A 27,575-nucleotide genomic window follows, 5' to 3' on the forward strand; every position below is an offset into this window, starting at 1 on the left:
ACATGTAGCTGAAGGCTTGGGGAGAGGGTTCCTTGTCTGCCAGATCATTGCCTTTGTGGTGAGCAGAACTGTCTCCAGGAGGTGGATGGAGAGAAGCCGTATATTAACAGCTCTGGAGGGAGAGGCGAGAAAACAGAAGTGTTTCAAAGTGTAGCCCCCAAAAAAGGGAAGGGTGGAAAAGCTTTGGTGAAACTGCAGCTGTGGCTATGCAGAGATGTTTTATTGAAGCTTGGACTGTGGGTTTCATGTGAATTTGTCCTAAGATCTGTGTGTCTGTTGACAGTTCATCTCTACAGCAGTGCATTGTGATGGTCCAGAAAGGCTGTGGAAGATGAGAGTACCAAATGAAGTGCACATTTGAGACGTGCACTGGGAGTGAACAGCTGGACTCCTGAGGGTGCAGGCGGTGGGTGTGCTGCAGGGCAGCTGTGCCCAGGAGCATGCCCCAGCCTGAGGCAGGGTAGCAGGGCTCAGGGCACCAGATGCTTTGCCAGGGTGTGACCCCACACTCTTCTTGTGGCACATGGCCACCTGGGTGCATGCCCAGCAGGGTGAGCTCATAGGTGTGCACAGTGCATGCATGTGTGAACTGATTTGTGCTTTTATATTAGATTTTCTCTCAAGATCTTAATAGCTGTGAGTCCAGGATGTGAGAGTGACACCAGTGTGTCGGTGCTGCTTGCCTGGTGTGACCGCTGGGGTACGTGCAAGCTCCCAGAGCCGTGCTTCCTTCTGCATTTTTACCAGAATGTTTTTGTGGATGCGATTTCGTTGCATGGGATTCCTATTATGGGCTGAACTGAATATTAAATTACTTCTCAAACCCTCAAGGCAGTACATCAGTTTCACTCATACTGAGCAATTTGTGCTGTGCTGTGTGTGCCATGTACCAGCTTCAGTTCCTGAATTCTCCCAGGGCTGGGATTTTGCTCTGTTCATTTCCATTTTCCGTTTTCAAAGTCGGAATATTTTACTAAGGGTGAAAATTTTTTAACGAGGTATTTTAATTTGTTCTGATGTGATGGGCTTGTGGTTCCCCCCTCCCCTCATCCAGATTTCACCAGATGTTTTAAATATTTTCTGAGTACATGTGCTTTCAAGGTTTTTCTGCAAATCCAATCGTGTTTAACAGGCACCGAGTCCTTGTGAATCGATGTTGTGTGTTTTCTCTGCTTTATGCCTCCCGGAGCTGGCAGATGTCTTGAGTTCTAGGACAAGAGATTTTCAGTATTTTATGAAAGCAGATAAGATGAGGACATAGTTAATATTTCCTCAGAAAGGAACAGAGTGTCAGACCTCTGTGGGAGGAAGACATTTCACTGACCACATGTTTGTAGAATTTAGTAAGGTTAGTAAGTAATTAAACCCGATAATCCATTGTAGGCTGTATCAAAAGTGTTAGTGCTTGTAAGGAAAACACTACTTGATTTTTAATTTTTCTTCACTTCTACTCCTCTCTTATTTTACGTGTTTGTAAACTTGAGTGGCATGTGCAACACATAAAGAAAACAGGGCATTTGCTTGGATTTCCTTTGGGAAAAGCTCTTAATCATAAAATCATAGTTTTAGCAAGATGGATAGTAATTTTTCACTCATAGCTAATGTGCTCAATTTAGAGTTTGAATTTTCACCTTGACCAGCCAAGGTAAATGTAATTGTTTCATTGTAGCCATAATGTTTTTTTGTGATTTTTTTTTTCCTGGTGACTTGCCATGCCATATCAATTGCTTGTCCTGTGCTTTCTTACTTGATTTTTTTCCCCCTGCTGTTTTTTCTGTCATTTGCTTTAAGACACCTGGAGGGTCATTTTAAACAGTAAAAAGTGAGGAAATGTCAAAGGTGAGGCTGTTGATAAAGGCTCTTCATGTGCTCTGTGCTTTCTGTCTGTAGTTATCAAGCTGCAGAATGCAAGATGCTCAGCATGTGTGATGGGGATGAGGCTTTAACCTGAGAGAAGGTTAGCTGCGACTTCTTACTCTTTCCATTTCCATATGTTGACTTTCAGATTGAGAACCTGGTGCAGCTGGGTTAACTTGATGCCTCATGGAAATTTTAGAAAGGGGACCACCACTTTATATTTATCTGCCTGTGATCAGAAACAGAAGGAGAAAGGCAAAAGGAAGGCATGAAGAATTCAAGAACAAAAAATAAGAACAGAGGAAAATAAAGAGGAACCAGTGGCAAGGAATGCTTACCTCCCTCGGGACAAATAAAATACATAACTGTTTCCTTGATGCTACTTTGCCATATAAACAATTACCCAAGGAGCCATGTAAATAATATATGTGTATGAGAGAGTAGTGAGTAGGTTTCTGTGGCACTCTTTCTGCTTTCTGCCCTCACGCGCTCTCTACTTTCTGCCGCCCTCCCTCTGTTTCTTTTTCTTTGCAAAACTATCTCTGTAGAATCTGAGACTTAGTCCATGCCAGAAACTGAAAAAAGGAAAAGGAGAAAAGTTAAAGACATGAAAGGGAAGGATAATCCCACATGATTACACTTTTGTTATTTCTCAAGTGTTAATCACAAAATGAAAAATGGTATTGTGTGTAATCTTAGATTTGTATAAGTGCATGATGACATTTTGAATTACCTTTCCTGAAACACAAACTGTAGATGTCTCAGACGTAGAAGACATTCACTGAATTGCAGAGCTTTAAAAATGACAGTCCTGGGGCTTTGATGGATTCTCTGGCTCCTGAAGTCTTGAAATTAAAGTCAATATTTTTCTGTATTTCCAACAGAAGTTAAAAGACTAAATGCAGACATTATTGTGCAGTGTACCTGGGCTTATATAGGTGTTTGACAGGATGATCACAGGGTGTCTGCAGGATATGAGTTATGAGGCTTGTTTGGAGTCTTGCTGTAGTGCAGCAGCACATGTTGTGAATGATTCCTTGCATTCTTGGACTTGTGCTTTTCTCATTTAACATTCTTTTGGATTTGTTTTCTTAACACTTTAATTTTTGATGAGGTTTTCCCAGCTGCACTCACTCTTCCTATTTAAGGTGTCCCTTCAGCTGCTTCCGTAGGCTTTCCATTCCTGTCCTTTCCCCAGCCTTACTGCTGTAATGCTCTTTTCTCCTGCAGACCTTTCATCAACTTGGTTTCTTATTCATTCGTGCCGTGTTCTGTTTGTAGATAGAGACTGTGGAGTTTTTGGTTCGGTTTATGAATTTTTAATTATTTTATTTTTTTAAGATAAAAAGGTGAAAACATGCTTAAAATATTGTTTGGCCTTCATTTTTTGATTCATCTCCTCCTTAATGCAGACTAAGGAGGATGGACAGCACCTCATTCTATCACCATGGCTGGGACTGGTCTCATTGTCCTGCAGGACTAGCTGGCAACAGGGCTGCTACCCAGGAAACAGGCTGATAAAAATTCCACATAAATTTTTCACACTTTCCTGGCCCTTTAACAGAAAGGGAGCTGGGTTGGCTCAGCAGAAAAAGGGATGTCTTGTGTCCATTTCGTCCCAGAGTGTTTATGCTCTTTACTGTACTTTATGGCCAACTGCTGGTGTGGCTGTACCATAAGAAATTCCTGAGACTGTGTTTTGTAACAGCAGCTTCAAATCTGATCTGGCTGAGTTAGTAGGAAAAGATAGCTTCTATTTGCGGCTGTTGTGGTATGACTGCTTATTGTTGAAGCTTCAGATGATTTTTTTGTTTGCTTGTTTTTAATAAGAAAAACAGGTTAAAGCTGCAAGCCACCACATAACTAGCTAAGCAAAATGCAGAAATGATGATAATATGAAATCCTGTGAGGAAAGCCATGCAAGAATGCCTGTGGGCCTAGGGTTTTATTCCTTTTACAGCCAGAGACTGAAAAATGCTTATGCAATTTTCATTCAGGATGTGCAGCAAACTGGCATTTGGAAGCATTCAATTTTCTTCATAATTGTTCTCCATTCACTTGGACGATTATCAGTAATTTCAGGGAATTAGAGATGCTGCTTTTAGAAGTTTCTAGTGAACTCTTTAGAATTGTCAAACCACAACAAACCTGCCACTTAGGCAGCAATTTTCCTTCTTGCTGTCCTCACACTGATGTTAGATCGCTGTTTGGAGAGGGCTAGGTGAGCAAATTGCTGTGTAGTAAAGCGGTAGGAAACTTTTTTTTCAGCCTCATGCTGCTAAGTGAGTTTTGATCCAAGAGGTATTGTGTGTGTTTTGTTCATGCAAAGACTTTTATCTTCCAGTCTGAGTCCAGGGAGGCTGTCTTTTCTTGATAGCGAGATCTGCACAAGTATATTCTGTTAAAGAACTTATTAGTAGATGTTGTAGATTATGCTTTTATTTCTGTAGTCATTTCCAGCTGAATCCCTCAAGAATGTAGTTCAAACCATACAATGTCCATGTCTTCCATTTTCCTCTGCTGTAAACTGAAACGGAAAACAAAATTGCTAAAACTTCTCAGGAGTGGGGTTCTGAAGTGCCATTTACCAAAAAGGTGACTTTCTCTCCTCTCTGGCTGTATCACAGGACTTCCTACAGCACAACGCGTATGCAGGGACAAGAGCTGCAAGCTTCCTGTAATCAAAAAGGAGTGCTGGGAGTGGCTGTTTGGAGATATGTGACAGTATGGTTCACTGACTCAGTGGGATATGTTAAGCATCTACCTGTAGGCTGTGGATGTGCTGAGAGCTTCATTGTCTCTCTCAATTTCTTTCTATCCCTCTCTCTTGGAGTCAGCAGGCTAAGAGGACCAACATCCCAATACTATGCCTGTGCCAGTGAGGAGTGTGGGCATCCGAATGAATGTAGGCATAGGTGGTATTGACCCATTCTTCTCAGTGAAGCTACTGAGGTGCTGATGCTGAAGAGGTGTGAAGGCCTCCGATGTTTAACTGCTTTTCTCTCTAGCTACACAGAAAGAGCAAAAACGATTACACTTGATGGACATTTTTAGTCCAGTAGTCATATTTGAGGTAACTCAACTGCTTCTCAGGAACATGAGATCAACCTTGCTTTACACAAATGGTTCTGGTAAGCTCAGAAAAAACCAAACATACCACTTTATTTTGATCTGCCTTACACTAGAATTGCTGTAGTAGTCACACAAAAAGTTCAGTGATGGTTGTATGCCAAGAGCCAATAAAAACTTGATGAGGTGAGTTCTCGTACAGGTGTCAAAAGGCTCTGCCTTCAGAGGTTGCATAAATGCAGGCAGCTATTTTTCTCCTCTTATGTGAAATTCAAGATAGCTACTTCTATTAAACAGTGAAGTAGGTTTTAGTTAGAAACACCTTATTTGATGTAAAACTAATGTACTGTGGCAAAATATGTATGAAGCATTTCTTAGATTTTAAGTATTGAACTAAGCACTTCAGTAAACAGAGGAGGTTTCCTGCTAGAAGCACATTCACTGCTTGATGCACACTGCAGGGAAGTTGATCTGTGAGAGCCTGTGGATATTCTACCCACAGTCATTTGTACATCATCCCTGTGTTTGTTCTGTGAATGTCCAGGTGCTGTGTACACACCTCATAAGGCTGAATGGATTGAGAATCAATATACTGGGAGGTCTAAATACCAGAAAACTTTCTCATGTAAGACAAAAATGATGGTACTAAGATGTGTTTCCTAAAACCCATTCTTCTCAGGTGAGTTAAAGAAATAACTCCATGGCTCTCCTATGACTTTATTTTAGTGGTTATTCTTCCTTTTGAGGAGTGAATAATGTCTGAACTGCATTTCACAGAGCCTTTGTGGAGAACTTAAGCTAAAAAGCATGATTAGAGTGACTTTTCTTTGTGGTTTAGCAGCATCATCTTGCAGACATACAGCTACAAGCTGGACAGGGGAAGCCTGTAGTTGCTGAAGGTTGGTCACCACAATGCTTTTACAGTTGTCCTTTACATTGTTACTGTGGCCTCAAAATGCAGTTTGGGCACTCATCCCATTCTTTTGCATCTCCATGTTGACAGTTGGGTGTACCCTTTGATGTTCCTGCTTTACTCCCATCGACTGAGGTCATTGGCCTTGGTGCTGCAGGGGCTGTGTCTGGGTGTGTGGCACGCAGAGAAGTGACTGCTCTGTCCATCAGCTCACATGCAGGCAGCCCTGGCCGTGGCCTTGCCTGGACTGGAGGAACTGTAGTTCTCTTGCTTCCCATGTTTTTCTTTTGTCTGTCCTCGGTGGAGGTATTTTCAGCTTGTTACGTTTCTGCAGGGAGGCCCTGGAGAGAGCAAGATGTATGTAGTAGTAGCACTAGGTACATGCCTGGGTTCAGGGGCACAAGGAGGTGTTGGGTTGCTAGAGGAGTTGCAACAGCATTTTTCTGGTTTTGCAGAATTCTCTTGTCCAAATGATGACTTGCAGGGTTTTGCTAAATAACCTATGCTAGGCTATTGATTTTTCCTTTGAATCTGCTGAGATTCCTCATGTTCAAGCAACCGCCTTGAGTTATTCAAGAGGACCAAGCAGTATATGCTGACTGTCCCCTTCTTTTCTCACTTTAGTGTATCAATACATTTTGGGCTGCAGAACAAGAAATACCTTATGAATCTTTGAAGAATGAAACAGAAATCAAACTCCTTAATGTTATAAAATGACTAGTAATCATTATAATTTAAAAAAATCTGACCAACTTGTGTCACCTTTCTGCATGTGGATATTTGAAATTGTAGCACATTCTAGGATGATACAAGGAAAGGAGGCTTGTGGTGTGGAGACAGCTTGGAAAAGTTAACTGCTGGGAATCTGAGAGATTCTGGCATGAAGTACATACCATAGTATTTCAGTAAAATCTTCTGTTAGTTCTGGCTAAAGCTGTTTCTCCACTAAGAAAGATGATCTTAATCTCTGAGCTAGAACCAATCAGAAATTGCATTGAAAGTTGGCAACCGCAAGCATGAAAAGTCATTGATCCAAAAATTCATAAACTGTCTTCCATGTAGTGAGATTTCTTCTTTGAACTTCAGCTGAAGCTCTTTCTATTTGGTTATTCTTAGTTTTGAACTTTTAGGGATAATTTCTGACTCTCTTGAGCCTTGGCAGTATGAAATTAGAAAAAGATAGTGAGAGGTATGTAATTAAGAATGCAGTGTAAGCACGTGTTTCTGAGGTTGTAAGAGGAAGGAGAGGGGAAAAAATGGGAGGGGGAAAGGAGTGGGGGGGAGGGGGCAGGAAGAAAGATAATTGCTGAAGTTTCACCAAGGTGTAGAAAATTCTCTGTCTCCAGAAGAGAACTTTGTAAGAGAGGCAGACAGCAATGGTTAACTTGGCACAGGCTCTAGGCACCCGTTGTTCCTGCAGCACATTAGGCATGGTTTTAAAAAAGAAGGTTCATTGTTAGGATTTCTTTGTAGTAAAGAAGAGGAATTCAAGATGTCTGTTGGTCTGTCAACCCTTGGATAACAGCAGATGTTCTGTTTTATTGTCCCATTCTGTTTGGGTATTATCTGGATGATTTCACTAACAACTTCCACTGTAGTCTAAATTGTCTTATTCTCTGTTTGGCTACTGGAAGCACTGGAGTTTTCTGCAGAAAGTGATCTTTAACCTTGAGAGGTTAATGAGAAGATTTTGGCATGTTGTGCTGATAGCTGGAGCTTCTTATTCCCCACTCGTAATTGGAAAGAGCTCGTTTGGATGCCCTTAGGTTTGCGTAGTCCCCACGCTGCAGTTTCCCAGCCCATTCTCCGAGCTCCCCCCAGTGAAAGGTCAGCACAGCACCACATCTTCCTGCTGCTCTATCTGCCTTCCCATGTCATGGACATGGCAGCTCTGCTGCCGTGCATCCTCTGTGGATGAGGAGGGTTGGTGGCATTTCATCTCATTACTTAAACACGCAAATACTTGATTTGTCTTCAGGGATGCAGCTTGATACTTGCAGATGAATGACAGAAAATAATATTCTTGGGATCTTCATGCTCTGTGCTTTGCCTTTAGGCTGTATTAGTCCCTGTGCACGGAGAAACCTTCTGCTAAAAATTATCTCTGAGCACATGGGGTGGCATGACATGGCCTTTCCCTAGTTCTGCCTGAGATCTTTTACTCTTCTTGATCATCATCAGCAGCTATCAGCTTGGTGGGATTCGCAGAGATCTGATAGCACTTTAAATGAGAGCATGTCCCGTGAATGTACCAACATGTTTCTAATAATCCTAGTAAATGTTTCTGTCACGGAAACAAGAGCAAGTGCCTTTAAACTGCAGAAGCTGTTAGTCATTTTTAATGGTTGTTCAGGACCAGGCTCGTTCTATCTTATTGTAGATGTCAGTTGTGTTATTTTTTTTTTGGCCATCTCAGAAACTTGGTAGCGTGCATGTTCCTTCCCACATGTTCTTTCTTCTTTAAATTTTGTGCCTCCAACCTTTAAATGACTGTAGTCAAGTTTTCTTGGTTGTCATAACCGTTACACTTCAGTTAAAAAGATGTCTAAATAATTCCTGTAATAAAGCTCTCTGGATTTTGGGTAACGCAGGTTCAGATCTACCTCCAGGTGCTGATATACTAAAGTCATTGTGTTCTCCACCCTGACGGTGGCCTGTGAGTTGGATATAAGTGGTCATGTTTATATCTGGGGTTTTGGCAATTCACAGATTGTATTGGGTTGGAAGGGACCCTCAGAGGTCATCTTGTCCAACCCCCTGCAATCACCAAGGACACTTCCAACTATATCAGGCTGTGTGGGGCCACATCAAGTGATCTTGAATGTCTCCAGGGATAGGAGGGTCTCTTAAACCACATCCTTGGGCAGCCTGTTCCAGTATTTCACCACTCTCATTGTAAGGAACTTCTTCCTAATGTCCAACCTAAATCTACCCTGCTTCAATTTCAAACTGTTGCTGCTCATCCTAATCCCACAAGCCCCTCTGAACAGTCCCTCCCCAGCCTTCCTTTAGGTCCCTTTCACATATTGAAATGTAGCTCTAAGGTCTTCCCAGAGCCTTCTCTTCTTGGGCCCGCAGCCCCAATTCTTAAAAATTCCTCTACTTCTCTGCAGTGGAGCAAGGCTGGAGCCAGCTATGCTTGCCCCAGGAGAGGCTAGGTGCCCTGTGGCTCTTCCCTTCTGTCCAGGAAAGTGTTGCACATTTCTTGCCCTAAACAAGCCTCTCCGCCAAAAGCATATAGACCATAAACAATACATAGTTTCCACATCGCTGCATTAGGGTCACTAACAGGAAGAGTTTTATCGTCCAGTTTTAGGGGATTTTTCAAAGTTGTGGTAAGAGAAGTGTCTGCCAGTTGCAAACCCTCACCTGCACTGCAAAATGTGAATGAAGATGCAAAATACAGTGGTTTCTTTGTACCATAACTAAAGTATCAGAGTCTTACTAGCAAGACCTGATCTTCAATGTAAGCAGACAACCTTGAGCAAGGCTGATAACGCTTCTACTGTGGCACAACTTTCTGAAGAAGGAGGGAACAAATTCTGCAACAAAATTTAACCTCTGGGGGTCTAAAAGTGCAATATTTTTCTACTTTTGTAGCAGTGGTGTGAAAATAAGAGAAAATGCAGCATGACTTAAGGAAATTTATAAAGAATGTACCCCCCCAAAAATGAAACTGCAACTCATTAGAACATACTGAAGCGTATTTTTTTTTTTGACAGAGATGAGTAGAACATTTGTAAGATCTGACATTTTTGTCTTTTCTTTTGGCATGCAAAGATATTTGCATTTTATAAAAAAGCCCAGAGAAAGGAAACAGAGAGGGTGTAGGTAATTAAATTTTAATTTTGATTTTAAAGTTCTTTCTCTAATTAGCTTTAAAAGTCAGTGTCTAAGTAAATTGAGTTTCAAGGTGCAATCATCTTTTTCCTCCTGGATCGCAATAGTCAAAAGTAAGAAGAAAGAATCTTGGAGAAAGAGAAGGATGATTTTTTTATTTTTTTTTTTTTAATTTTAAAGGCCTTTCAAGATAAGGATTTAACATTACCTCATTATTAAAATATAACTGTGGCAGGTTGATGTTTTCTTGTTTCTGCATTTCAAAGTCGTTGAGCAGTCATGGTTGGGAAAACGGCAAACCTAAGTTCAATTAAAAGAAATTGAAAGTGATGCTAAGAAGGTAAGGATCTGTTTCTTTTGCTTTGTAGTAAGACTTTTTTCTTTTTTTTGGTGGCTTAGTTGCACTCTTTTCACTGTCATTCATGATTTTACTTTTCTCTGAGTGGTTTTAGATCCCAGGCATGCTGACATAGTGTCTTCTATTTCGTAAAGGTACAGTAGCGCACAGTGGATTTTTGTCTGTATGTTCCACACAGCCAAGTGTATTTTCTCTACAGTTATGTGATGGTTAGGGACATATGCACACCTGTCAGGCTTTGCAGGCTGGGTGTTAAGAGTCCCGTGACCTGCCTCATTCATATGCCATCTGCTACACCACGTTGTGCATTTTTAGTGCCATGCTATGGCCTCTGCCCTGCCCCTGATGTGGCTGCCTGCCAGACCTCCAACTGCATAGAGCAGTCGTATGAGGAAAACAGAGTAATTGTGATGTGTCATGATTTTAATGTGTGGATGGTTACAAATGTGCCATTTTAAAGCTAAAGAAATAAGAAAACAGAGAGCATTATTTGATAACAGTGAAAATGTCGCTCAGGAAGTACATCAACTGTTGTTTGGAGATGTATAGCTAGAAGAATTAACAGTTGGGTGTTTACATGAATTAGTTCTAAATATCTGCAATTACATGAAGTTAATGATTATTTTTTTGTCTCTGCAAGAAGAGTGACAGTTTTGTTATTTAGCTGAAAGTTCTGCATGTGGAGAAATTCATTTTAGAAGGTACTGTTTTTAAGCAGAAACGTATTTTCAAGTAGAGAAATGCTAATTATCTAAACCATGTCATCTTCCTTGCAATTCTGAAAGGGAGAGCTGTGAGCACGAGGGAGTTTGCATTTGTAGGTGAATGATGTACAGCTGGTTGAATAGTTGAAAATTTGAAAGCATTTGTTAGAAATTTAAGTACCTTGGAAGTTCTAAGTAAAGATGGAAGTCTTGTGACTGTTGTCCAGTAGGGTGCCATGAGGATTCCTGTTAGTTTTGGGTTTATTTAACACCTTGAAAGCTGAAGGAATCAGTACTGTCCCAGCAGAATTGAATAGAATAGTAGAGTAGAAGCAATACTGTAAATAGTAATTAAATGTTCAGATGGTGATAAACTAAGAAAGGAGAGTAATCTGAATGGAGAAAAGAGAAATAACCCAGTGGAGATGTAATACAGCTACTGTAATAATACAATTTAATTTCAGCCTGAATAAACAGAAGCTAAAGTGTAAGAATATGTATAAAACTGTTGAGTCTCTACCTTCCAGGCCCAGACTGGTTTCTTGATGCTGGGGTAGGATCTTTGTGTCTTGTGTATACAACACACCTTGGCATATGAACAGATTTGTAGGCTCACTTTCAGGACCTCTGTCTACCCTGAGCAGCTTCCTTGTTCAAAACTACTCTTGCCCACAAAGCCTTTTTGTTTTACTGATTCATAATTGACTCAGAAAAGACTACAGAGTGTGGAGAGAGGGGAAAAAACCAATAAATCCTGTTCAAGTCTACTTATCAGTCATGGGCCTGGTGGTCTGTGTGAGGTAGCTAGAAATGACCACCATTTCTGTGCTTTAAAGTCACTGCACAACAAATTGTGCAGGCTGCCAATGATGCTGTGGAGCCAAAACATCAGTTGAAATGCACACATATTTATATAGCATAGCCAAGACCTGAATGTGTTTTTGTAGTCCAGCCCTCCAAGCTGACATCTGAGAGGAAATTGATATGGGAAGGGTATATATTAGCTCTGCTCTGAGGGACCACCGTCTCACCGCCTGTGTGCAGGATGATGTATTCAGCTTTATGGATGAAATTTGCCAGATCCTGAAATGCTTTTGCTCATGAGCATATTAGAAAATCAGAGAAGGTGATGACCCTTTTAAAATAAAAATGGAATTGCTGGCAGGAAGGGAAGGTACAACTCTGTGTTCTTAAAGTTTAAAGATGGTTATAAAATGGGTATTGGCTGGTTGTATAATTTATAGTGAAACTGCCATTGCTTTTAATAAAATGAGACTTCCAGTCAGAATTTCATGATTATGAGTGTGAGCATTTTGTTATCCAGCTTGGATTTATCCTACAAATAACCATTTTCTAGAAGAACTGTGCCTATATACATATCTTAATGGGATTTTCTGTCACACATAATTCTTCCTGAAACGATAGTGTTGTACTTGGGGTTGAATACTTCAAGTCCTTGAATGTGGCTCAGGAACTGAGTTAGTGGTAACTTTCATGATATTTAATTTAATTTTTCCTTAATTCTTAGACTTTTTAAACTTCCTGTAATTCATTATTAGATTTACTGTTTCAAGTGCTTATTTAAAAGGCACCTTAGCTGCAGAAGCAAATCAATATTTACAGTGCATTAGTGCCACAGAGAATTTGAAGCCTTGTGATTAGAGTTCATCGCTGTTTTATCCACTCTTCAAAGAAACCACAGACTTCAAACAGTATCAGCCATCATCCTGGAATCAGTGACATTGCATCAGTCCCATGCGCACTTCATCTTCTGATTTAATTATTAAGTTCTTTTCCTTTGATTTTCCTTTTAATATTTCAAAGTATATCCTCTTCAAATCTATAAATTCAAGTAAACCAGAAGATTGTAATCAACAGTATACTGGGAGAAGAATCTGTTCAATATATTCTTTTATGTTGTTGTTTTAATGGAGGGTCAGAATGGTCTATCAGAATAGAAGTGGAGAGTGGAACGCAGGAGGCTGTATTTACACCTTGTGGTTAACAGAAAGTGGGTAAGATTTAATTCTTGATTTAGTACCTGGAGAGGTATTGACCATTGCCAAGCAGCACACGCTAGAGCTAGCTTCATGCGCTTGTCCCATGACCACAATAAAACCACAATTGACGGATGTTTAAATTTCTAGCTTAACTAGATCCAACACATCCAAATTATGAGCTTTTATAATTCACTTTAGTGTGAACTTCAGTTACTAACACAAATCAGTTTTCCTTATGTATGGAACCATTTTCAGAAGGGGTGACAAGATCCTGTTGTATCTTTAGACTGGCAGACTGGCAGCTGTTTTAGGAAAGATGTAGAGAAAGGGTCAATGGGGATCTATAAATAGCACAAAAACTAACCTTACTAGAATTAAAAGGGTCGTATTAAAGGTGGCTCATCAGGGAACAGATTTTGGAGGGAAACTTCTTAATATATTCACTGGAGCATCTTAATACTTAGGAATTCCATTGCATAATTAACTTCCTGTGTGGAGAAAAGTCTCTGCTGCAAACTGTCAGGTTTTTGCTACAAAGCAAAAGCCAAGGCAGTGCTAATTGCTTGCTCCATTCCAGAAGTGCTGACTTGAGTTCCATTTCCTTCCTTCCTTCTTGGCAATTTGGCTTCTGTTCTTACAGAAGTGCACCCAACTGAACTTTTGTTTTGTCAAGCAATTTGAAGAAACAGTGTAAAAAATGCAAGAACATTTCGCTGTCACCGTGCTTATATATAGATGTATGAGCATAAGGAGCAAGTGAACTCATGTTTGAAAATTGGAATTCTGTGTTGTAGGGTGGGTAGCTAAGGCAAACAGGATAATATGCATGGGCTGCTGCTTGGAGCAAATATAGATTGGTATTTTTCTTAAGTGGTACTATGGACTACAGAGCCACTTTTTTGCCCAGGGTAATCTAATAAATGAGAGTGTTGAGGGCTATGCCAGCAGCACAGGCACTGCTCTTCATGGCTCACTTCATTACACATTGTGGGGCTGTTGCTGAGGCTGCAGCTGAGCCACCGTTGGTACAGGGACCTCTTGGGATTTGATAGTGAACTTCCTTGTGTTTGCCATCTATGGGAAAATAGGAGGCTTTGCCTTCAGCTGCTCTATGAAACTTGAAGTAGTTGAAGACAAGGCAATCAAAGCAAAACCCTGTTCTGAGTTTGAGTAGACACTTAATAATCAAAATCTACATAGGATTCACTCAGACCCTAAATACTTTTGTTTCATTAATATTCCCTGAAATGTTCATTTAATTACTTGTAGTTCTGTTATCCACTCATAAATGTGTGCATACGTCTGTGTGTATGTCTACACATATTTATAAAAGAAGGCATTTTATTTGCTGGAAATGAATACTTGTGGATATCTTTGTTATGAAAATGAAGCAACCCCCCAACCTTTCTAAGGAAGGAGCACAATAGTTGTAGAGAAAAAAATCATAAATTCTTTGTTATTCTTGTTTGAATAACAAGAACATGGAACCCTGACTGTTTGGTGTTTGTTCATGTAACACTTGCACATATCTCAGCAGCCTGAGTCCTAATTGCAAAAGAAATTATTGAAGAATGTCAGACATTTTCTTCATGTGGCATGGCTTGCTGTATTCCTGTGTCTTTATAACACCATGCAAAGTAAGATTTTTTTAATATTATCATATGTACCATTAACATAAAGATGTTGTAAAGCTTAAGACTTGCAATTTAAGAAACTCTTGTTACTGTATTCTCTGCTCTTACTGTGAGACCTGCACCTTTGGCTTCCCTGGGAGCTGTTTCATCGAAACAGGTCCTGGTTTTCATTTTCTAGCTGTTGCCCAGCATGCCTTTCCCATTGACTCCACTGCTTACATGCCATAGCTTTCACCTTTTCTGTTTCTACTTTGCATTCAAATTTCCCAGTGCGGCAATAAAGAGAAATAAAACTGATAAATCACATCCCCTCCATTTTGATGCTGAGTGAGAGTGTGCTAAGAAGTTGCAAATACAGGCAATGAAACTTCTGTATGAGCAAGATGATAGATGTGTGGATATTTGTTGTAGGATAATAAATGAAATTGGAAAAAATTAAGTTGTATTTCAAGAGAAACTAACTTTAACATGCCGTCAAAGTTTCTGGAAAGGATTTGACCTCTACTTATATTAAAAACCCCTATCTCTTTCCAATCAGTCTACCTGCCTGCTGCATCGTTTGTTACTAGTGAAATATTTCTCTCCTGTCAGTCATGCAGGCTAGAAGGCTGAGGGAATCGGGGTAAATCAGCACTGATCTTGTTGTGGCTGTCGGGAAGAGGCAAAGGAAGAATGCAGAATAGAAAACAGGCTCTTCCACGGGGTTTGAGAAGGAAATGGGGAGTGTATTTTAGAAGTTGAGGAGTCTGCCTTTTGCAGCAGGGAGGATGGCGATCAGTTTCTTGCAAGCGTGTTATGTTGGCAGTGCCCATGCTGCAGCTGTGGCAGTGGAGTGGGGGATACATCCTAGCCCACCCCTTTGTCAACAGGCTGTTGAATTTAAGCCTTTGGCAACTTGCTTTTAAAAACATGTGAGTCACTTTAGTTTCTCAGTTGTTCAAGCTCAGGCTATTTTGTTTTTGTTTGTGTGTTTTTTATTTCACACAGCAGCCGACAGGTAGTGGCAATGCTGCGTTTGCAGTTGTGGAGCCAGCGAGCTGTGCTAGTTTCAAACAGTTTGATTTCACCCTCATTTTCTCCTTGTGTGGCCAAGCAGCAAGGCTGTGGTTTTGGGGAAACAAACCTTGTCCTTGAGGAGCTATGCTGAGGTCAATAACTCCTTATTCTGCGAAACCACATTTGGTCAAAACCACCCATCCAGAGCTTGAAAAAATATTTTTGCTATGTGAAAACCATTTTAAATCTAGTCAGTGTTTATTTACTTGTCTGTTTTGTTCTACAGATATGCCTCTTCATGTCCGACGTAGTAGCGACCCTGCACTCATTGGCCTCTCAACCTCTGTAAGTGACACAAATTTTTCTTCAGAAGAGCCTTCACGGAAAAATCCTACAAGGTGGTCCACAACAGCAGGCTTTCTCAAGCAGAACACCCCTGGGGTGCCCAGTCCTCATGAAAGAAAGGTATATTGCTTTCTTCCTCTTTGTCCTACAAGTGACAGATGCGTGTGAATCCTGAATTGTCGCCCGCTCTTGATTTAAACTTGTGTTTTATGACCTTGTCTACCAAACCTCATTGTCACCTGAGGAGCTTTTGAGTTGCAGATGTATCCCGCCCTTTGGAGGCTCTTGGTGATGCCCACAGCAGGGGCTCTAAACACTTGATTCTTGCTATTACCTGTAGCTGAAGCTCTGATTACTCATTACTCTGCAAAGCAGGGCCTAAAATGCTGTCATGCATTTTCTTTGAATGCAAACAGTCCATGTCTGTAATGGTTTTTACTGATCTCCATACGAGTCCTAATGTCAGTGCATAATTTGCACACCCAGGGCTGGTTTGTTCTCTCTTTCTGACACATCATGGCCAGTTTTTACTTTCTGAGGCACTAGTCGAGTAAACACAAAGGACAAATTGCCAATGCTGTGTCTCCTTGATAACATTCTCGAAACTAAATAAATATTCTCTTCTGTACAGCCTCCAGCATTGCCCCTAATTGTGATGGTAACTTACAGGTAAACTCAAAAGGAAAAACAACTCTGTATTTTCCAACTGGAATGAGGCATTTTAAATGAAAATTGCACTTTTGGTCACCATTCTGGCTGCACAGAACAAAATCCTGTTGGAAAATATGCAGCTTGTTATATAGCCATTTAGCTTTTCCTTCATCATTATTAATTCTGTTCAGTATAAATGCAGACTCTGCAGGCAGGACTCCCACATAAAGACGTCTTTACATGCTGCTAATGAGCTGAAGGGCAACTGTAGGCCATGAGGCTGTTGAGGGACATGTCCTGCAAGGAGTGTCTGAGGGAGCTGGGGCTGTTCAATCTGGACGAGGCTGAGGGGGTGACCTTACTGCTCTCTAGAACTATCTGAGGTGAGGTTGGAGTAAGGAGGAGGCTAGGCCAGCTTTTTCTCCTCGATGACAAGCAACAAGACTAGAGGAAATGGTTTCAAGCTGCGCCAGGGGAGGTCCAAATCGGATATCAGGAAATATTTCTGTGCTAAAATGGTTCTCAAACATTGGAATGGGCTGCCCAGAGCAGTGCTGGAGTCACCATCCCTGGAGGTGTTCGAGTGGTATGTTAGACTGGCACTTAGTGGGATGATTCAGTGTTGACTCTTCAGTGATGGGTTGAAGGTTTGAACTGGATGATCTTGAAGGTCTCTTCCAAAGGAGTATATTCTGTGAACTGTTTTCTGTGGGGTTTTGGTTATTTGAAAAATATGCATAAAAGCACAGTGCTCATAGGCATTGAGGTCCACATCCTTACAGAAACATCAGTTTAACATGGTATTATTAAGTCTCTGTTTGATGGGGATATCAGGTAGGCAGTGGTGTACTTTGTCACCTGTATTGGTGTGGCACAGAAGTGCAAGGTGTTTTGAAAAAACATGATTGGGGGGGGAGAAGATAATCTAATCTATTTGAAGTGTTAATATTTTCAGTTAATTTTTCTGAAATGATAATGAGACTGCACTTCATTACTTCACAAGCGCAGATATGGAGGACCATACATGGCATAATCAGATTTCTTTAAGTGTCTGAAGTTAGCAGAAATTGGAGAGAACTGAACAGCAGCTGATCTTTCACACTAGTCTCCTGGCATCTTTAGTTCTTCAGCATACACTTACTCTTGGTTTGCATGAAAAGAACAAGAGGACACAGTCTCAGGCTGCATCAGGGGAAGTTTAGGCTTGAGGTGAGGAGAAAGTTCTTCACAGAGAGAGGTGTTAGCCATTGGAATGTGCTGCCCAGGGAAGTGGTGGAGTCACCGTCCCTGGAGGTGTTCAAGAGGGGATTGGATGTGGCACTTGGTGCCATGGTTTAGTCATGAGGTCTGTGGAGACAGGTTTGACTTGATGATCTTTGAGGTCTCTTCCAACCTTGGTGAGTCTGTGATTTCATGACTACTGGAAGGGAATGCACATCTTCTCATGTAGTGATGGGAGCAAGGCACACAAGAGAACATTAAAGAAGAAGATTGGAAAGTACTAACATGCATTACTTAGTACAATAGATACCAATCATGGTTTGTAACCTTTTTTTCATACTCTGTACATTGATCTTTCAAAGAGATCTGATCACAGAATGGACTATTTTTAATAGATAAGATGCAGTAAACAGCTGGAATTAAATAGTATTTGCTTGTGTAATTTATGGTATAAATTAATCCTAAATTCAGTGTGCTAGACTGTTTTTTGGTGTGTTTTCAGCGCCTTGATTTCATCATCTGAATCAAGAATCCCATTTCTTAGAAACAGATAATGAGAATTCTCCTTCCCTCTTCCAGTATTAGCAACAATGTCATGTGTAGTTTCATTCTAAAAGGTACATTTTTGAAGTCTCTGTCACCAGTCACCCAAGTAAGTGGATTTTAAGTGCTGGATTTTTTACCAATGTATTTTAGTTATCTGACCTGCAGCAAGTCGTCACTAGTTAGCTTGTGTTAGGTTGTTTTCTTCAGCTACTCGGATAACAAAAAGAGATGGCTGTGCTTTTTGTTCCAGACTGTTTCATTGATTATAGATGACACAGACATTTCAAGCAAAGCAAGGAGAACAATCTTAATTTTCTGCTGGGCGCATTGGGCTTGAGCACCCATCTATCTTTTGTGGGCAGTTGGCACTACGTAATGTTTTCACTGCAGTTCTCTCTCTTGACAGCGCAAGAACATATGTTCTTGGGCTGAGATTTGCAGCACAGTTGTAGATTAGCAACTTTGCCCCAGCAGTATCTTGCAGAAACAAGAAAAGCGTTTCTGGGAGAGTTGCCAAAAGCTTCATCCACCTACTGACTCTAAGAAGTGACATTACTTTCAGCCTGTCACCTCTAAAGAGAAATAATTGACAGGTAGAAACGCTGTCCAATTTTTGGAGGAATTAGCAGAGGGAAGCTGCATGTATCTGGCAGAAGGGATTTATTTCTTGGGGCCAAGCAAGAGAGAAGGCTCCTGATTAGTATTTGTTTCATTTTGGGTAAGAAGAATTCAGAATGGCAGGAAAATGGGCCGATGCCCACACTGAGATGAAAAGAAAGGGTGGGAGTGCTGCTGTGCACCCAAGGCTGTGAGGAGCCAGGACATGTGCCAGTGGTTCCAGGCAAACAAGGGAAAAGGCCACTGGGGAAGAGGGAAAACATGGGATATTTAAAGAATCCTGTAGAATTATCTGTAGTGCTACCTATAGAAGTAGTACAAGGTAGATGAAGCAGAACAATCAGGCTCTCCTGTGTCCATAGGGAAAGAAAAGAATGACCAGAAAGGGACAAAGTTGGGTTTGGAGGGATCCAAGTGAGTCCTTTGGATGTGCATTGAATTTGAGGTACAGCTCTACTACATACAGCAAGTAAGATGTTTTGGTATGAAACTCTTGCACTGAACTGGACATACTCTCTCATCCAGTTTTCAAATAATCTTATTATGAAGAAACAGCTTATTTATTGCCTGGATGACTCCATACACTCTGTGCTTCCTTAGAATTTCAATCTTGATCGTTTCTGTGTTTGTTGTTCACCTGTGTAACAACTTGAAGCCAGACATTTTGTTTCACAAAGTACTTAGTTATTTGAAGAGTTAAGATTGACTATTTACAAGTTATAGTAATGTTGGTAACTGTACTCAGTAATTCCTGAACTCATCTTTGTGTATCCTTCCCATGAGTGGTCTCAACCAGATGATTAGGTCACCTCATCTGTGTAAGTGTTCACAAAATTAGCTTGTGATTATTGGCAGCTTGAGTAGGTAAATTCACTTCTCAGGAGTTTTTAAAAAACTGAATATTGAAATCACTTTCAGATACTTTTGTGTGTGAGAGAGAGACAGATCTGTATTACCTAGTGACTCACAGATTGTCTTAATCCTGTCTCTTGCTTCCTTGAGCCATTCTAATGAAACAAGAAGAAATACCTTAGTAAAAATAACTTCTCCAAGGCCTGCAGTAATACCTGATTTGCAAGCTGTAATTCTGTTTGAATTGTATTGAACTGTACAGCTGAACAGATTGCATGCAGCTGAAGCATATAATGTGTGCTCTTCTTCACTGCAGTAAAATGTTTTTTGATATTCTTGTTTTCTGAGTAACTACTGAATCACATTCTTAATTCGTACCAAAGCCTGTTGGCTTAACTAGCTGCCTTTAATAGGTGTGAGCTGCATTAGTGACAATGCATTTCTTTCCCTTAGATGTTTATTTTACTGAATTAACATAAAAGCATACAAAGGTTTGGGTTGGAAGGGACCACCAAAGGCAATCCAGTCTAGTCCCCCTGCAATCAGCTGGAACATCCTTCACTAGATCAGGTTACTCAGAGCCTTGTTGAGCCTGACTTTGAGTATCTCCAGGAATGTGGCCTCAACCACCTCCCTGGGCAACCTGTTGCAGTGTTTCACCACCCTCATGGTGCAGAATTTGTTCCAGCATCCAATCTAAATCTCCTCATCTCTAATTTCAAACCTTTGCCCCTTGTCCTGTTACTGCAGGCCTTTACAAACAGTGCCCCTGCAGCCTTCTTGTAGGCACCCGTCAAGTACTGGCAGGCTGCTATTAGGTCTCCCTGGAGCCTTCTCTTTTCCAGGCAGAACAACCTCAGCTCCCTCAACTGTGGACTAAAAGGCTGGGCATCATTCTGAGACCAAAATGCTGCTGATGCTTCTTGGGAACTTTTGTCTCTGGTTTGTGCTGCTGCAGAAGGGAGGTGATGTGTAACAGATGAGTATTGTTGGTTAAGTGCTGTAATACAACTGAATCATCTGAGAAGTACAAGGTAAATGGCAAGAGCCTGGTATCTCTGTTATGATAGGTTTTAAACCCATGCATGATGAATGCAGCTTTCTACTTTCAAAATAAAAATGCAATTCTTTAAACAAAAGTTCTTAAGGAGGCAATGGCTGTGAATATTTCTTCATCCAGTTTTATTTGAGCATGGCTTTGTTCAGTGAGACAGTCAAAATTTTTGTTATTTCAGATGTGATTTCCTGTCGACTAAAGGATGGGAGAATGAGAACGAGTTATCCACAGATGATGAAATAGTGTTTTAATGTGGAAAATGAGCTTTTAGGAGAGAGATTAATGGAAACTCAAACCCCAGAAGTTACATGCATTGGGGTTTTTTTGTGACAGTAACTCATTGCTGGCAGCTTGTCATGTGATGATGAAATAGCTTAGAGGAATTGTAGCCAGAGTGCAATATAAAATAAACATAGTATGTGTTGGTTTTGTCCTGGGTAGTGTGTAAAATTTCACAAAATTGCAAAGCAGCTGAAGTTGGAAGGTGCCTCTGGAGATTGTCTAGGTTTTGACCTTTCTGGTCAAGACAGGGTCAACTGGAGCATGTCTGTGTGCAGTCAAGTTTTGAGTATATACATCTCCAGGGACAGAGGCTGCACCACCTCTTTGGGTAACCTCTTCCAGTATTTGATCACCCTTACAGTAAGAAAGTTGTTTCTTATGTTTTGATGAAGTAGCTTGTATTTCTTTATGTGCTCCTTGCCTTTACAATTCTTGTGCTTTCATTGGATACCATGAAGAAGAGTCTGACTTTCTTTGGCAGAGCAGCTAGTGATGTTTTAGTGCAATTAAAGAAATAAAATATCTCTGAAGGAACTCAGAACTCCTGACTTCTGAAATGCGAAAACAAATACAGTATTTCTTACCATATTCAGCAGCCTGGGAATGAGAGACACAAATTGAAAAAAACTTTGCCTTGTGCAGAGAAGTAGCAGCCAATGTGCACCACTTGATGCTGCGCTGTTCTGTTTGCTGAGTATTGTGTGCACAGACAGGATTCAACTGTTTGCATCCAAATGTCAGACATGACCAGATGTGTTAAGAGGCAAGGAAAATGCCACCAACAAAGCCAACAAATCCCAAATGAAGGTGTGATTTCCTCCATCTCTTTCATTGTTTTACTTTTTTTTTTTTTTCTCTGAGCCATCCATTTGTGGAAACCCATCTATCAGATTTCCCCTCTGTCCCCAAAAGAAACAGGTTGTTAGTGCAAGATGCTAAAGAGATCTCATGTGGTGAGGATTTTTTCCTTCTTTGAGGCTGCACGAGTTTGCCCTCTCAACTTCTCAGAAGCCTTGTAGCTCATCTCTGGACACACTCCAGGACCTTAATGTCTTTGCTATACTGTGGTGCCTGGAATTGAACACAATGCTCAAGCTGTGGCCTCACCAGTGCTGAGTACAGGGGTACCATCACTTCCCTATTCCTGCTGGACATGCTGGTCTTGATCCAGGCCAGGAGGCCGTTGGCCTTTTTGGCCACCTGGGCACACTGCTGGCTTACATTCAGCCAGCTGTCTACCATCACCCCCAGGCCCTTTTCCACTGGGCTGCTTTCCAGCCACTCTTTCCCAAGCATGGTAATTTCTGGCTTTGCATGTATACATGTAGAGATCATGATATTCTTTATTTTTCCGTTGTAAACAGGAGAGATCTCCAGTGTTCTGTATAGGCAGCCTCATGTTTTAGTTTAGTCTTAATTTAGCCCATATTCTTTGACACTAAATATTTACATATAACACCACATGCACAGAAACTAATCTGTTCATCCCTTTGGTTGGTTTTTTTTTGAGGTCAGGCCTTGCTTGTCTGTCAAAGTATAACATGAAATAACTGAATTGGAATTGGACAACTCTGGAAACTTTTGAGCGTCAGTTGGCAGAACTTAAGCAGAACACTGGCTTTTCAATTCCCTTTTTCATTGTTGACATCTGATGAATTAATGTCAATGCATACTGCATTAATTCCATTCACAGAGCTGCAGAGAGCATCATTTCTAAAGACAAGTCCTTCTGAAAACATCAGAATAACTAGAGAGTGGTCAATCCTTTCATCTGTTTTCATCATAAATAGGGCATGCAAGTTCTTTATGATACTATCTGCATCCTAAGACAGTTTTCACTTGCTCCTGGAAGTGACCCTTGTTACGTGTCAGAGCTGAAAGGAGGCACAAAGCTGTGATAATTCTTTAATGTGGGACTCCCCTTCTACTAATGGCCTAAGATCAAAAGTTCCTGCTATTGGGTGGTTGGAGCCAGTTCCTTCTTATATGCATTAGATGGCTGGGTTTTATCTGTAGCTCCTGGCATCATGTTGTTCAATACACCTCAAAAGAAGGCAAGCTATGAAGCTGAACTGTAGAATGATAAAATAAAGTGAACCTAATGAGGAAAAAAAAGGAAGCTTGCTGAAGCAGTACTGTCAGTTTCTTAAGGAAAAATGGATATTTATAAAGTGGCAGGTACAATTAATTTCAAGGTAAAGTATTGGGACAATTTGTTGTTAAAAAGCTTCTGATTAATAGAGAGCTTCCAAATCTGACCTTTGTATAACAAGAAGGTTTGGGATTCTTTACAAGGGAAATTTCACAGAAGTGTGGAATCATTGTCTTTCATTCAGTGCATCTATTGGATTAATGAATTCCCCATATGCAATGTGTTTTAGCTGTAAAATAGGCATTATTTGTGCAGCCTGCTTTTTTTTTTCCCTTTTGAGAAATGGGGCTATTCAGTTGGTCTTATCCCTCATTTATTTGCCTAAAGTCCATTTAAAAACAAAACAGGAAACAGCCAAACAAAATACTCCAGGAATGTTTATTAGACTTTCAGCCAGCATGAAAAATGTATATGGATATATTACTGCATTTATAAGCAGATGTTTGCATCAGACAGAGATGTATTTACATAAACTATCTGAATGTTTTGTTAATTACAGCTTTTAGCATCCTGTGAGAGTGGCACCAAACCGTTCAGGGTCTAACAGGGATATAGTAGAGCATAAAAACAAAGAGCAGCCTGTATAATAATTCAACAACAATAAATACACTTGTAGACACACATTTACCCAAAGTCTTCCAAATGAAATTCAAACCTCCAAAGATTAAGCAAAGTCTCATCTCTTATAAACATGGACAAATCCCCTCTGCGTGTGAGGCCATCATCACAAGGAATCAAATCCAAGCAAGTGAGAATAATTTCCTAAAGAACAAAAAAATCAGTAACCAAAATGGTCTCTCCTTAATGAAGATCCTAAATACAGGTGGGCAGTTTGCTGTAGAAATGGTTTACATTTTTGGCTCTTCTTCCACACAATTACTTTGAAGAGGTCTTCAGTTTGTTTTATTCCTGCTATACTACTGTTTAGTATTAAGAAAACAAAACCAATTCAGCAACACCAAAAATTTGCCACATTTACGTTGGCCACGTGGGAGAGCAAAAGAAAGTGAAATCCCCAACTATTTCACTATTTGCTGAGTGACCTGGTGGCAAATGTGATAATGGATGTGGAGCTGTCACTGTGCCATGTGGAGGATATTCTGGTTGGGTTAGCTATGCAAGAGGTCTGTCGGAGTACATGATTGAGTCTATGCATTGACAGGTAATAACTGTAGTGCATGTATCATGCCAATGCTTCTATTCATCTACAAGCTCTTTGCTGTGGAGCTTGTTATATATTGCAAATCACCCAAAATTAAAAGTGTAGCAAAATGGCTTTATTTTTCCTGTCTCCTTTCACCCAACCCTCCAGTAATGCCTTGCTGAACAAAATCTGGAGGTGCTAGATTGTGTGTCCTCATTAAAAATGCTGCAGAATGCTGCTATTAAGTATAGCAGTGATATTGTGACTTGGCAGTTTTAGTGGTATATTGATCAATTTCCATTTCAGATGTGATAAAGCTGACATGGCCTTTGGTCCCCAAAGATGCTGGGGAAAGAAACTTTAAAAAAAAAAAAAAATTTAAAAAATTAGGGCATTTAATTGTAACTGATGATGCATGTCAGCCCTGGTCCCAGAAGGGCTTACAGCTGCAGCTGCAGAAGAAATGAAAATTCCCTGTGTGACCCTGATGGCTTCTGTACCATGAAATATTTTTCTTTATGGTACTGCAGTTAAAAGTGACACAGACCTTTTCCAGTTGGATGCTGGGAGCATGTGTGCTGATGCTAGATCAGGCTGAACTGAAGGAAAGCTTGCTAGGTTAACACCTGCATATTTTTACAACAACCCCACCCGATATATGTATTTAAAATAGCAAACAACATTGCAGCTGGTTCGGTAAATCCCAGTGTCGAAGCTGCAGTGATGTGTTTTTCACCTCCACCTCTATGCTTTCTCGCGTAGACCCGGCAGTAGCAGCAATGGAGATCCCTGCAGAGATGGGGTTCAGGTGGGCAGCAGACTTTCATGGTTTTGGTGTGCAGCTGTCTGTGAGAAGGACCATGTGTGTCAGTGTGGAAGTGGTGGACTCTGCTCCTGGTCTAGCTTAGTGCTTGCCCCAGTGCAGTCACCAGTGGGATGCAGGCAGAGCTGTTTGCCAAAATTGAATGACAAAGAAAGGAGTGGAGGACTTATCTATGGCTGGTTGTTTCTCTAATGTTTCACTGTTTGGCTAACACCAACATGAAACTGTGTGTGATTGCAACACTGGTAAGATATTTTATTCCACTGATAATAGTGCTATTTTGAGCCTCTGAGCAGCACTGAGAAACATAAGAAGTTACAGAAACCACATCTCTCTACCATTACAGCTTTTACTTCTGTCAAAAAAATTGCCAAGTGACTTTGATGCCTTCTGTATAAAATGAAGGGATTTAGGTCTTAGCAGGAGAAAGGCAATCTTCTGCAGAGGTGGGCTACAGCAGAGATATTTCTCTGGGTGGAATAAGTATACACTTCTGGTTGCTACAGGTAGTATTAGGAATAAACTCCTTGCAGAACTCTTGATGTTAGTATAGATGCACCGAGGAGGCCAAACTGAACTATTTTATCTTAGATAATTTCCCTTGTATTTTGTGCTGTGACATTTAAGAGTCTTACAGCACAAAGTTCAAATATAAACTCCAAGCATTAAGACTGTCCTGCATGATTCAGATCAGAGGCTTTAGCGTTTGAATGGCTGAAGGACAACACATCCCTTGATGAATGTTTTTTCCTTCTCCCTTGCAAAACACTCCTGTGCACAGGTAATGGATGCTGTGTGGAGAGAGATTTTTGTGCAGCATAGATAAAAATGTCTTTTTACAGAGTTTATATTGAACATTGTTAACGTGAATCAATAAAAAAATGGGGCTATCTATAAAGTACAGAAATACAGAAAACCTCCAGTTCCATTGACAGAAATCTCTATTCACAGGGTCCAGGTGATGGTCTGTCAGATAGGGAGTTATTGTGAGATGACAATAACATACACACCAGTGGATGGGTTTTTCTGTGCATAAAACGATCTTTCATTATTTCTTTGTCTGATTTTGATTTTGTTGTTACACCTGCCTACCACTTTGGACAAGAGAAATTGTTGTTTTGGCTTAGAGGAACTGTGCCTGCCACCTTTGTCACCAGGAGAGAAGAATTAAGTAAGAGAAGCAACAGGAAAAAATCGATTTGTACACACTGTGCCCTTTTATAACTCTGCCCAGGGACAGTTGTACAAAATAGCAGCTGACTTCCCCTGCCCCTGTGAGTGAGAGACTGAGCAAGTTTCTAGTTTGTAGTGTGGTTAACCACACTGGGGAGCCGGACTTTTATTTTTAGTTTCTGGAAGATGCAAAGTTCTTACTCCTTTGTGGCAGGGTAAACTAATTTCTGATGGTGATTTGTTAGGCTGGTTACTATGTAGACATATTTTTACAAGGTTATCTGGCACTGATTGAATTCAAGCTTTAATGTCTTGAAATGGAAGACTTATTTCATGCTACAGTCTGTTCCAAGAAAAGAAGTTGTCATCAATTAAGAAAGCTTAAATTTGATATGTCTGGGAAAAGGTTGCTCTTGCACAGGAAGCTTTTGGAAACTGTCCTATGCATCACAGTTAGACCTTAATTTCCTAGCAAAACCTGCCATACATTTGCAAGCAATAAAGCTGTGAAGGACAGTTGTAAGGAAATTGATGCTACACTCCGTATCTCAGAGTACTGGACTAATACTGTGCCAGGCCAAATAAATACCAATGCAGTAAACGGAGAAAGGAAATATCATGCTGATGGAATGAAGTATTGATTTGAGAAAGGGTAAAAAAATCTGCTGTGTGCTACAACTGAAAAAAACTCCTATTTTTGATCTGTTGTGTATGGTGGTGTTTATGGGTTTTTAGAGCTATTTGAGATTCTTAAAAGCAGTGTTACTGCAAAATATGTAGGACTACAATCCCATTTGAAAAAATAGACGCTGTCTAAATTATCTGGTTTGGCATGAAGACAGACAAACATTGACTGCAAAAAAATACTCTGCTTCTGAGAAAAAAAAAGAGGATACTTGTAGTATATTTATAATCTTCTTTTGGAAAGCTAAGCAGAATTTCAGTTGCATGTATTATTTCAGTTGGAGGGAGCTAACCTCTTTAAGTTATTCGTAATTCATTGACTTTGGGCTGAGGGTAACTCCCATCGTTAAAGATCTGCCTCTGTGTTTTTATTGGCTTTCAGTGATCAGACTGGGTAAGGACTAATCACCCTTAGAAGCTGAAGAATTTGTACAGCTTGTGGGAAAGATGTGTAAACTCATCAATTAAAAAGAAAAGAAAAAAATCTTTCTTTTTTATCGGTCTCAATGGGATAAGTGTATCTCTGTCAGCACAATCTCCATCTGCTGCTGTTTTACAAATGTGACTGTATTTCTGTACCTTCAGGCAAACCGAGCAAAGCATTATTATGTGCAATAATAAACTCAGGTTTTGAACTCTATAGCACGCTATTCTGC

At 40.5% G+C, this 27,575-nt stretch overlaps 1 protein-coding gene across 16 annotated transcripts in view; it reads left to right on the forward strand.

The window, feature by feature from the left end:
• PARD3 (par-3 family cell polarity regulator) overlaps nucleotides 1-27,575 on the forward strand; it is a 426,698-nt gene that overhangs the window by 146,370 nt on the left and 252,753 nt on the right. For all 16 annotated transcript variants that reach the window (XR_008462802.1, XM_009896928.2, XM_054171475.1 and 13 more), the window contains exon 4: nucleotides 15,658-15,836. Coding sequence is in view for 15 of the 16 variants with exons in the window: in XM_009896928.2 (XP_009895230.1) it covers nucleotides 15,658-15,836 (179 nt within the window). In the remaining variant the exon portion in view is untranslated. The remainder of the gene's footprint in view (nucleotides 1-15,657; nucleotides 15,837-27,575) is intronic.

This window comes from Dryobates pubescens, chromosome 21, assembly GCF_014839835.1.
Source record: "Dryobates pubescens isolate bDryPub1 chromosome 21, bDryPub1.pri, whole genome shotgun sequence".
Classification (NCBI taxonomy): Eukaryota; Metazoa; Chordata; class Aves; order Piciformes; family Picidae; genus Dryobates; species Dryobates pubescens.